Source organism: Glycine max, chromosome 7 (assembly GCF_000004515.6).
Source record: "Glycine max cultivar Williams 82 chromosome 7, Glycine_max_v4.0, whole genome shotgun sequence".
In the NCBI taxonomy this organism is placed as follows: domain Eukaryota; kingdom Viridiplantae; phylum Streptophyta; class Magnoliopsida; order Fabales; family Fabaceae; genus Glycine; species Glycine max.
In genome coordinates this window covers 36,583,663-36,595,607 of record NC_038243.2, presented here as the reverse complement: position 1 = coordinate 36,595,607, position 11,945 = coordinate 36,583,663, and the positions used below count along the sequence as shown (strand labels likewise).

At 31.5% G+C, this 11,945-nt stretch overlaps 2 protein-coding genes across 3 annotated transcripts; one reads left to right on the top strand and one right to left on the bottom strand.

Annotated features, from left to right (window-relative positions):
- The first annotated feature begins 886 nt into the window (after positions 1–886).
- Positions 887–2,856, top strand: LOC100818111 (dof zinc finger protein DOF3.2). Its single transcript, XM_003529260.4, has 2 exons — positions 887–2,368; positions 2,456–2,856. The coding sequence occupies exon 1, from the start codon at positions 1,340–1,342 to the stop codon at positions 2,336–2,338; it is 999 nt and encodes a 332-aa protein (XP_003529308.1). The 5' UTR covers positions 887–1,339; the 3' UTR covers positions 2,339–2,368; positions 2,456–2,856.
- A 4,030-nt stretch (positions 2,857–6,886) lies between these two features.
- On the bottom strand, positions 6,887–11,445 carry LOC100817583 (uncharacterized). 2 transcript variants are annotated; one of them, NM_001255657.2, is made up of 4 exons: positions 11,310–11,445; positions 11,058–11,170; positions 8,251–8,453; positions 6,887–7,387 (listed from the first exon to the last, which is right to left on the bottom strand). In NM_001255657.2, the coding sequence occupies exons 2-4, from the start codon at positions 11,145–11,147 to the stop codon at positions 7,129–7,131; spliced, it is 552 nt and encodes a 183-aa protein (NP_001242586.2). In that variant the 5' UTR covers positions 11,148–11,170; positions 11,310–11,445; the 3' UTR covers positions 6,887–7,128. The 2 variants fall into 2 exon arrangements, with proteins under 2 accessions (NP_001242586.2, XP_040872824.1); XM_041016890.1 differs by lacking the exon at positions 11,310–11,445 and having other exon boundaries at positions 6,912–7,387; positions 11,058–11,282.
- Positions 11,446–11,945: the final 500 nt, after the last annotated feature.

Here is an 11,945-nt window from a genome sequence, read left to right as displayed (position 1 = left end):
ACACCACACTGGTCTCCTTTTAATTTTTGCTCTCTAGCCAACATATTATGGGTGCACAAAACAACACCCATATATCATATCCAATCCATATTCCACCATAGACATGAAATGAAACTTAACACGTGCATGCAACACATAGACATCCCCAACTTGCTACATGTAATCACATGACACAAGGATCATAAATCTCACCACCACCTCTATTCCTGCCCTTGGGTCCCACGGCAAACCATGCGTCTGCCAACTATTGTATTTAGAAATTACATGTATCTTCCACCTAAGGCTAAATTAACTTACCTGAGATTATTTTAATTTAATTAATAATGACATTATACTTAAAATAACTTTATGCTTATAATAATTTTATCTAACTCGAACATAATGGTTTATCTTCAAATATTTAACCAAATTCTTCTAAATATTTAACCTAATTATATATTTAAGACTTAAACTCATGAACATTTAACATAATTGTATGTAAGATTCAAACTGAGACTAAATTAAAATAATTATTTTTCACCAATTAATCTAGGAGTTGAATGATGTGTGCCAACTGTTTTTAACCTCACTAAGAATCTTTGGGCCCATTGGCCCCACAGCTACCGCCACCCCCTTTCCCCTAATGACAATCCATTAGAAAAACAAATTTATCCCATGGACCGTAGTGTACTTGTCTTCTTTTATTTTTTTCCTTTGCCAACTTTGTATTTGCATTGGTGGCCAAGTCTATCAAATTAAATTATTATAGCATCATGCACGTCTACGTTCATTTCACAACCAAAACTCACACACCACTACCAACGGCCTACAACCTTCCACGTGTCAACCACCCACCTTCACCTTAAGGGTTAGTACTTCTCTCTCTTTCCCATTCTATAATAGTAGCAAACTGAGAAGGAAGAAAACTGAGCTCGTAGGTTATTACCAAAGACTGCATTAAATTTTTATAGGTTTGCCTTGTCTACAACTACCCCCCACAAACAGTAATCAAACCCTTCACCACACACAACCCTTCAAGTAATTTTTAATAAGATCATAAATAGGCATTAGATATAGACATAGACATAAGATAAAAGACATGCTCACTACTTCTTCTCAACTTCATAGGCCTTTCTTATTCTTCCTTCTAAGAAACCACTTCAAATCATCAACTTCCCTAGACTTACACACCCTTTGGGCTGTAACAAGCAATCTGATCCTCTTGTTATCATTCAGATTGATTTCTCTTCTAGCACCTCGATCAAAGGGCTAAAAAAATTTGCTACTTATTGCACTTTTCTTTTCATGGTTTGATACATCTTATTGATTTTAGTGCTATTTCAAGGGGTGAATTTGAGACATGGGTTTGAGTTCTAAGCAGGTTTCTAGCAGTGGACTTGATTGGAAACAAACCTTGTTGGAGGCTCAGAATTTGGAACTTCCAAAGCCTAATCTGATGAGGAAACAACAGCAGCAGCAGCAGCAACAACAACAACAAACTCAGCCGAATTCAGAGTCTTTGAAATGTCCAAGATGTGACTCTACCAACACCAAATTTTGTTACTACAACAACTACAACAAGTCTCAGCCTCGCCATTTCTGCAGGGCTTGCAAGAGGCACTGGACTAAAGGTGGAACTCTACGCAATGTTCCAGTTGGTGGTGGAAGGAAGAACAAGAGGGTCAAAAAATCAATCACTCCAATTACAACATCTTCCACCACCACCACACCAATCACAACCGCCACTTCAACTTGCACTGCCACAGTCACAACCTCAATTGGCAACAACATGGATGCTATGTTGGGTTGTTATAGCCACATGACAATCCAAACTCCTCTTGCGGATGATCAGAAAAACATGTCTTCCTCTCTCTACCAAGCTCTAATTCGTCCACCACCTTTGCTGCTACAACAGAATCTGCTCAACACAAGAGAATTAGAAGGCAAAGATTTTGGTATTGGTATCGGTAATAATGGTATCTTTCCTAGTTCAACTTTGGCTCTTCCTACTCATCAAAGCCAAAGCCTACTCTTCCCTTTCTCAGCCTCAAGCAGATCTTTTGACACCAACCCTTGTTCAGTAGTGTCAACCTCTCTTAGATCCTCCAATGTTTATAACTATGGGGAGGATCAGTTTAAAGCAATAGAGGAACCAACCATCAATAGTACTACTGCTACTATAGTGCCTAGCACAGGTGGCACCAACAACACACATCATCCATGGGAGATAGCAGCAGCAACAAGTGGTGTTGGCTTGGGAACTTCTTCAAATTCAAACTATTGGAATTGGGAGGATTTTGATTCATTGGTTTCAACTGATCTAAAAGATCCCTGGGATGATTCAGATATCAAACCCTGAGAACCAAACAATAAGCAACAACACATCATGGTAGTGTCCATAGATTAGTTATTTAATTCAATTGGGGTGTTATTTGTGTTTCATACAGGTTAGTAAATGATCTTGTTTTTTTTCCAGATGGGGCATGAGAAGTATTTAGAGCTGTCATGTTTTAGTTTCAGCTTCAGCTTCAAGCAAAAGGGTCCCAAAATTCCTCACAATTAGTTGCAACCCACTCTGTTTGCCTCTTTGTTCATCTCTCTTATCATTTCCTCTAATCTCTAATAATAAAATGGTGTATTAATGTATGCAAACATTGCAAAGTAGTGTCTAGCATTATTTATCAATATAGGATTTTGTTTTTTTTATTTTTTATTTTATTTTTTGGGGAGTTTTGTGAGTGCTTTGTGATGGGAGTGATATAGATATGGGGTCTGCTCCAGCACTGCTGAACTGACAGAATGTGATTGGAAGATTCTTTGGACATGTATATATCTTGGAATGATATTTTATCATACGGTTTTATTGCTTATGATTCATTATCACCACCACCACTTCTTGAGAATCATTCTTTGATTTTGGGAATGAAAGAATTCTGGATATACATTAATTTATTATTATTATTATTATTATAATATGTTTCTGGATCATGTATTCATGTCCCTGTGGGCTTTTAGCTCACATGGTGTTTTCATCTTTGTTCCAATTTTTAATAGAATAGTAAATAATGTACGGTACTTAGGCCATCATATTTTCAAGGCTTTGTTTCTGATTAATTGTCAGCTTCTTCTATTATTGAAGAGCTGTGGAACACTAGTAGACCCTCTTTATACACGAGGTTTCCACGTGTTTGAGAGTTTTGATATATGTTATTGGATCAAATTTATTGGTGAATCACGAGCAATAAATTAAATATGTTCGATTAGCGTTTTTGTCAGTAAAAAATTGGAATTTACGATCTTTTTTTCCTTTTTATTATTAAATCAACCTTATATTTGGATTAATGTGATTGTTACATTTGAATATTCTGGTTAATTGATAAACACTAGCAGTTTTGTACTTTATGCATGTGAGGACTCAAGCCTAATCAGCTGCCACAATCATTTTGATGGGGTACGAATGCGTTTCCCATAAATTATATAACTATGGCCTTGAAAATATTGAGTTACCTTGCAAGTTGGGACAGTAAACGATGGCACAACGGCCAGTCTCTCTCTTAGGGAATTATATTGTACCTAAAATGTTACTAACATAGGCCATGGTGGACTGGTGCTGTGGGGGAAAATTTAATAGATTGACCCGTTGTAGATTTACATCAAAAGATAAGCATTGATATACAATTATACAAAAACATTTTAAATTATTCAAGACTTAAATATAAATTTAGTTCATAAGTTTACTTTATTTTTAATTTTGATCCTGTAAATTTTTTTATTCATTTTAGTCTCATACATATTTTTTTATTTGTAGTCTCGTAAGTTTGGACTTTAGTGACTAAAATTAGAAAAGTTTTAGCCATATATGAGTGATGACCTACAAACATCCGTTTAACTCGTGATTTGTGTAGGTCATGGAACCTAAAATCAGCCCAATGATAAGTGAGTCTTAAGATAATTTTTAAAACAAATTTTTACTTTAAATATGTTAGGTATTTTTACTAACATATGTGTTTTTTTTAATGTATAAGACCTTTTTTACTTTATAAATATTAATAACAAATAATTTTTTATTGATGGACCTTATAAATACTAATAACAAATGATTTTTTATTGATGAACCTAAAATGTAAGCTTTATGCTTTAGGTTACTTTATCCTTAAAACGATCCTATCTAAAATAATCTGTCTATGTAAATGTAAATCCTTTGAATCCAGTTTACCTAATTAACTCACATGTTTAACAAGTTTGGTTTGTGAATTAACAGGTTGGTTAGTAGACTTTTATTTTTTAAAATATTAATTTATTTTGTGCTTTATTAATATACTTATCATAATATGAAACATAATCAATTATTAATAAATAATATTTTATAAAAAATCACAATTATTCATTATTTAGATTTCTTAGGTTTTTTTTAGTTAAAAAAAATATATTTTATTATTATTTTACCCATAGTCCATATATTAGCTAGTTAATTGCGACCTGGCGCAGCCCGTTGAATCTGTGGATCGTTACGAACAAAACCTAAAGCAACCGGTCAAGCTAACCCCCTATATCTAACTCTAGTTTTATACTAATGTTTTTCTTACCTTATATAAGCTGTTTATTACCAGAGGCAGAGACTTAAGGAAGATGGCGGGAGCTGGACCATGATTATGTTTATAATTATCGTCTAATTTGTTTTTATCTTAAAATAATTATCACACAAAGAATGAAGTAAATTTTTTTATATATTGAGAACATTTGCTGGGGTTAATATAGGAAAATAGAAAATAATTATTTTTTATTAACATACATAACTCATTAGATGTAACTTAATTGACAAATACATTGAATTTGTGAGAAGGGCTTAGATTGATTCCTACAAGATACACTCTTAAAGAGAGATGATAGAAGAATTTTAAGTGTGTTCTAAACTGAGGATTACTTTTATTGTGAGCATGGAAGATCAAGCTTGTAAAAATATTTCATGTCTCACCGGTGAGCCAAAGACTCTAATTAAGATAGTTGAATCCAATATATATATATATATATATATATAAAATAATTTTCAATACTTTTAATATATCTTTAATTATTTTGTTTATTTATATCTCTTATAATATTAATGATAAAAATAAAATTTATAAATAAATTCATTGATGATATAAAGTTAGTTTTGTAAAATTATTACTTTTTTATTTATTAAATTATTACTTTTTCTTAATATGTTATTTAAGACGAAAATTATTTTGAGATGAAAAGAGTAATTTTTTCTAATTAAAATTCAAGGAATGCTTTATTAGTATTGATTAAATTGTCTATTTAGCCTTGAAAGAATTGTCAATTTCTTACTCTGTGGTCTCATAATTATTAGAATCAAAGCCAACCACGATTGCAAATATAACTAAATCTGTATTGAACAACGTAAAAGATTTACATATATTTTACCAAAAATTAAATAAAGATTTACATAGGACCACTCAAAACTCATGCAACCATGTGTTTAAACTTTAAAAGCACACGTTACTATTTTAAAATGACTAGTGTCAAGCTTTAATAAATAAACCTCTGAATCTAACTTATTTAGTTGAGGATAGTATGTGTAAATATTATAATTTTTTTTATATCAGCTTTGGTTCTTGTATAAAAAAAAGTAAATAAACCTCTTTAATCTAAATTATATTAAACATCATATAAGAATTTCAACACTTCACGAGAGGCGGCAATGGAATAACCAGCATGGTTGAAGTGGGAAAAAGCTATGTGATGACCTCTTGATTGGTGACTAGAGAGAAGATGGCAATTGATTAGAAGGGAAATGAATGCTGGAATAGGTACATAAAGACTAGGGCAGTTAAAAAGATTGGACCATTTTGATAACCACACTACACTACACTACTGGTATCTATCACTATCCACTCTTTTTCTCATCCTATAACAGGCAGAGGTGGTTCCTTGTTTGAAAATGGGGTGGTCATGGCTACCCAAAAAGAAAAAGAAAAACTTTATTATGTTATGCATATATTTTTTTTAATGAATATTTTTGTTTTTTTTAAAAAATAAAGTAGAGCTAGGACTCTAAAAATTAACGTTTGGTAAATTTGTAATCTTTCAAAACAAATTTGAAACGAATAAAGGTAAAACAAATTGCTCTTAAATGAAAAACATGCGAGGGCCATATAGTATTTGTATTTTGTAGGCTCAAGGTTCACTGCTTATGTTAAACAGAAAATGGAACAGGTTGGCGATTCTATCCCACTGGCACTCACACTCGTAATATATATATCCGTCATTTTTAATGCTTTCTAAATCACGTTAAACTTTTGTTATTATTTTTTTACCACTATGCTATATATTGATATGAAGTATCACGGATTAGCTTCTGCACGTAAAAAGGAATAAATGAATCAATCAATTTTCGGAAGGCTTTATAAAGCAGTTCCTTAGAAGTTAAATTTCCATTTCTTCATATTTTAAGAAAGAATATCTCTTTTTTTCATTCTCATTCACGTAAGAATGAATACTATGATTTATAATTTTACTTGTACCAACTGCATGCTAATTTTTTCTAAATATATGTTTTTTTCCTGTATCATTCCATGAATGTTTCCTAATCCATTGAATCAAGATTTAATCTCACTCACAATACGTAATTATTATTAGACCAAGAATTTTACACAAAAAAAATCAAATAGTGTTATCCCCTTAAGATTGTTTCCCTCACAAACACAAGGAAACTTTTTTAATTATATTTAGCCTAACTTCTCTTAAAATAATTGAAAAAAAAATCAAGTGGAACACAACCTCAATATCTGAGTTTTGACGTCAATTTGGCTTTAAAGGCACATTGAGCTCAGCAAGCAAATTACGTCATGCTTAATTTTTCTTTTCTTTAAATGTCACTAACTTTGTAGCCTAACGAACGACATTAACATTAAACATTACAAATATTATTAACAGATATTTACTTCACATTTTATTTTGAAAAGTTACCTTATAGGATATATAGGGGTACACAAGTGTAACCCGCTGCGTGAGGCAGCACCTATTGTGACATGATTGATCATTGAAGAGTCAAAAGGAAGGAAATAAGGTTCATAATAATTTACAAGTAGGCTTTCACATCCAACTTAACATTACAAACAATTAATTAATTTCCCCACACTACTACTAAAAATTGGCCATCCTCACACCAGTGTCCCTAGCATAGGGAGGGGGACCATTATTATTAGCTTTTGAAAAACTAACATAATAGAGCTCTGAGGTTATGCCTGTGAGAACAATGAAGGCAGCTCCAGCTCCAAACACTCCCTTCCTCAAGGTCTGGCATGAAGGTGCTCTCTCTCCCATGAGATCACGGTACTTGGTGTGGTACGCGTTCCTCACAGAACCCGCTAGAAGGCACGAAGCAGCAATGATAAATGTCACCCTGGATCATACATGTACGGGAAAACAACATATCATGTCTTTGTATGTTGTTGCCTTTGAGCTTGTTCGGTTTGAGCTCAAGAAGTGCTTTGTGATCCTACATGAAAGTATCAAATACAAACATCTCTCTTCTTTGAAGTGTTGCAGTGTCAAACACATTTTCAACACCGACACCTCCCCAACATTTGTTCAACTAAATTAAGCAGATAATTCTACACTCTTGAGGTGACACTACCTCCATATGAATAGACACACACTAATATTATTAAAACAATATTCATCTTTTAACTTTTAAAGAAGTTATCTTAAATAAAATACTAGAAAATATTAACAATAAAAAAATGTTAAAAATATACTCTTTTGATCACTCTTTTTATTGGTTGAAATTTATTAAAAATCACAAAAATATGATGAGTCCTACATCTTATTTAATAAATCTTTCTAAAAACAATTAGCTCACAGAGAGTGTGTTCGTGACACTCTTCTAAAAATTATATATGTTGTGTATGTGTTATGTCTTGTGTCTCCTTAAGAATATGTGTTTTTTAGTTGTATATTTTCACTAATAATGATAAATTGATAATGCATTGTTATTTTCATTTTGTTTCAATCTTGTGTGCAAGAAATCGTAGAAAAACAATGCTGTTATAAGGTGATAGAGAGTGAAAATCTTTGAAGACAAAATGAAAATAAGGTGATATTTTTATAATTATTAGTGAAGATAGAAAACAGAAACAGAAAAAAACATTTCCTAAAAAACTAAATAAACCAATTGTTTCTGTGAATTGAAATCAACAAATGAATAATTTAGAGCAAACATATAATTTCTGTTTTTAAGACTAGGATTTAGCAATTAACACATACCAGCTAGTGATGAACAAGCAAATTGACCATGATCTTGATCCACTGGGTCTCATAGCTCTCCCACAGCACAGGCATCTAGTTACAACCATAATGATCACCTGACTGGCAACTAGGATAAACAAGGACCCCACACCTAGGCCGGTTGCAATGTCTGAGTCATATTGACAGTAGTTTCTACCTGCACTGTCTTTATTTAACGAGGCCTGTCACATACAAGAACTAATTGTTACACTTGAGTAAACCCATTTCAACACTGCAAAAATTTGTTTCCAGTTTTGACTTATCCCATCACACCCTACTATGCAAGGAAACAATACAGCAGATCCATGGAGAAAATGTTGAACTAGTAGCTAATAGTGTGTCTGCACAATGAAACTAATTCTAGAACATGTTTTATGTATGAACAAAATTTTAATCCATACTTTGTTTCCCTCAAATCACAAATAAATGAAATAATGCAACTTGGAATTGCTGAATACATTGCAACTAATGAATTAAAATTCAAATTTACGTTAGCTTTTCCCCCTATCTAATGGTGTTGTCAGAGTCAGACAACAATCATAAACTTATTCTGCTTTACATTTTCTAGAAGTAAAATTCAGGATCTAATCATGAGAGAACATTGAAGGTACAAGTTGGTTAAACTGCCAAATCTCTTAAGATGGAAATAATGCTCCCACATTCACTAGAGACTAGAGAGATCAAGGTTATCTTGAGATATGTAATGCAAGCTATACTCATGCCATGGAACTGCTCACGGTACCTTGCCACATAAGGAAAAAAATAACAGAAAAAATAAAAAAGCACATACCTTCCAAACACTTACACAAATGCTTATTTCATAAAATAAATCTAAATAAACTATAAATAAGTTCTTTCAAACAAAGCCCAAGTCGTTTTTAAGTTTATTAATTTAGTGTTTTTAGTAGACATCTTTATGATAGAAGATGAAGTAAAAATAGGAATATAATAAAAGGCCTTTCGAATGTTGGAGTTAAGTGGTAAATAGCAATAAGTAAAACCATAATTCTCTACATAAAATAACAATTTATAATGTAAATGGGCTAGTTTGTTTAATTTTTTTTAAGAAAAATAGTTTTTAAAAAGGTACTTTTTTAAAATATTTTTTTAATAAATAAATAAATAGGATTTGCTTCTTAGAAAAAGTATAAAAAAAATACTTTCAAAAAATAATTTAGACAAACACATCAAAAAATAAGATAAAAAACTAATTAAAAATGATGTACAACAAATAAGAATAATGAATAATTAAGTAAATTTTGCACTGCTCTCCCCGGTGCTCATGAATATCAAACAACACAACCGGAAATTGCTAGTGCTGTGCATCTGCGCCCAACAACAGATAGAACAAAAGCTTGTTCCATGTTGTTGAGTTGTTCTAATTGTACTGTCCCCTGAAGTGTATCAAATGCAAACTAAATGGACTGGCCCTTCATAAGAGTTTGCATGCCAACATTTTTCTGTTTTAAACATATCTTCATGTAATGCAACTTGTCTTTTTATTTTTATACGGTAGCATTTGGTAATGTGTTAGAATCATATGGAATTTGACATCTGAGTTCTATTTTATGTCTAGTACGTTCTAATGATAATAAAATAGAAACAGAACATGTGATTAAAAAATGATACATTCATTCCACTTAAAAGATGAAACCAAGGAGAACCTAGAATTTTCCATTTTGTTCAGTCCACACAAACCAAATGCTACTTAAGACTTTGTTTGACGGAGAGGATGAAAATAAAAGGGATATATTTGAATTAAAGTAGAGCGTAGGAGCTAGGAGACCAACACTATTTCCCCTATATTTTTCTCCCCCTCTACCAAATGCTACTTAAATGTGTTTTAGCCACGTACCATAAGCAATTTTTAATTTTAATTATCATAAAAAAAATCTTTGCTTTTATTCCTACTATTATGTCACACACATTAATGTGTTTAACATAGGTCAATTGATCATTCCAGATGGCACCCACTAGCATTTGTGGTACTATATTAGCATGTGATAGCTCTAAATTTTTTGTTGATTCCTAAAATAATTTTTTTTTATCTACTTTAGAAAACTAGGGTGAAAATAATCTTAAATTTTAGATAGATAAATATAAAAAAAAAAGATTATATAGGGATCAAAATTAAAATTTTCTCATTTTATATAAAAAACAAATAATTTTTTTACAAAGACCAAAATCATAACTTATTCATTTTGTAAAGATTATAAACGTCTTTCTTAAAAAGAAATATTTAAGCCAAAAAGTAATTTGTCAATTTAAATTTTTTACATGAATTATGTATTCTAATCTTGACATATTTGTCAATTTAAAAAAAAATGAACCATAGAGAGTTGAAATTAAAAGTTAATAGTGACATCATCAAATCATGTACTTTTATCTTTAAAATTAATAGTACAAAACTATAATTTACATTTTTTGCGACAACGCTTCATTTTCATACCTTCCTTACATATGAAGTATGAAGTCAAGGGAAATTTAACAAAGAGAGAACCGAATAAACAAGCACTGAACCACCTATTCTTTTCATACTAAAATAAATTAATAATATCGTTATCAACCTCAACCAAGATTAATCACAATAACTAATCCAAAAAAAAATTCAATTGAATATTATAATCGCTCTTTGTTTCCCCATTCAGACTCAGATAACTAAATCCATAGTTCTAAAATAGAAGTAAACATCATAAGATCATAGCAAAAGCAAACTCTAAGGAAAAGAGAAACCAAAAAAAAAAAAAAAAAGCAAAGCAAGAAAGAGAAGAAGAAAGTGGACTCACAGTATTCCTTCTCTGCTCTGCAGCAACAGCGAGAGCAAAAGCAACCAGATCAAGCACAAACACCACCGCCAGTAACAGAGAGGAAGCCATAGTAGCTGACCCACCACTTAAATCTGAATATTTATCCACAAAAACACCCCCAAAAAAAGAAAAATAATGGATTAAAGACTGAAAAACGGAAATAGTATATTAAGCTCTTGAGATTATAACCAAAAAAAAAAAAGCAGCAGCAATAGGAACTTAGGACTATACTAGGAGGAGGTTTGGATTCTCAGATGAGAGTGATTTTTCCTTTGTTTGGAAGCAAATGGGGGAGTAAAGAAGCAAAGCAAATTAAAGTATGCAACTTTTGGCTGCATTTGTAAGCTTTCTGGCGTTTAAATTCGGCGAATAGCGCCTTATATCTTTATTATATAACTTTTTTTATTATTCAGTCACACCTTATAGAATTATTGCTACTTATAAAAAAAATGAAATGAATAATATAGTACCCAAATTGCAGATACGGTTCATTTTCTGTTTTTTTAAGTGTTCAGATACGGTTCATTTAAACTAAATAAATGTATAAAATAAAAATAATGTAAAGATACACTTATCATTAATTAAAAATAACCAAAATTATAAAATTATATATTTTGTTATTTGTAAACAATTATTTAATCTAAGGAACTAAATGCGCAATTTAACGATAGTGCATTAGTAACGTTCGTTTTATATATTTTAATATTGGTATAGTGGGGTTTGCGCTGTCAGCAACAGCATTTTTGTTTGAAGCCGTTCGCAGGTGCAGGGTGAATTGCTATGACACGGTGTGAGATACACATGAATGATATCCCCTCGTGCGATAAGCACGTTAGAACTTAGAACTTAGAAGCATGATGTAACGTT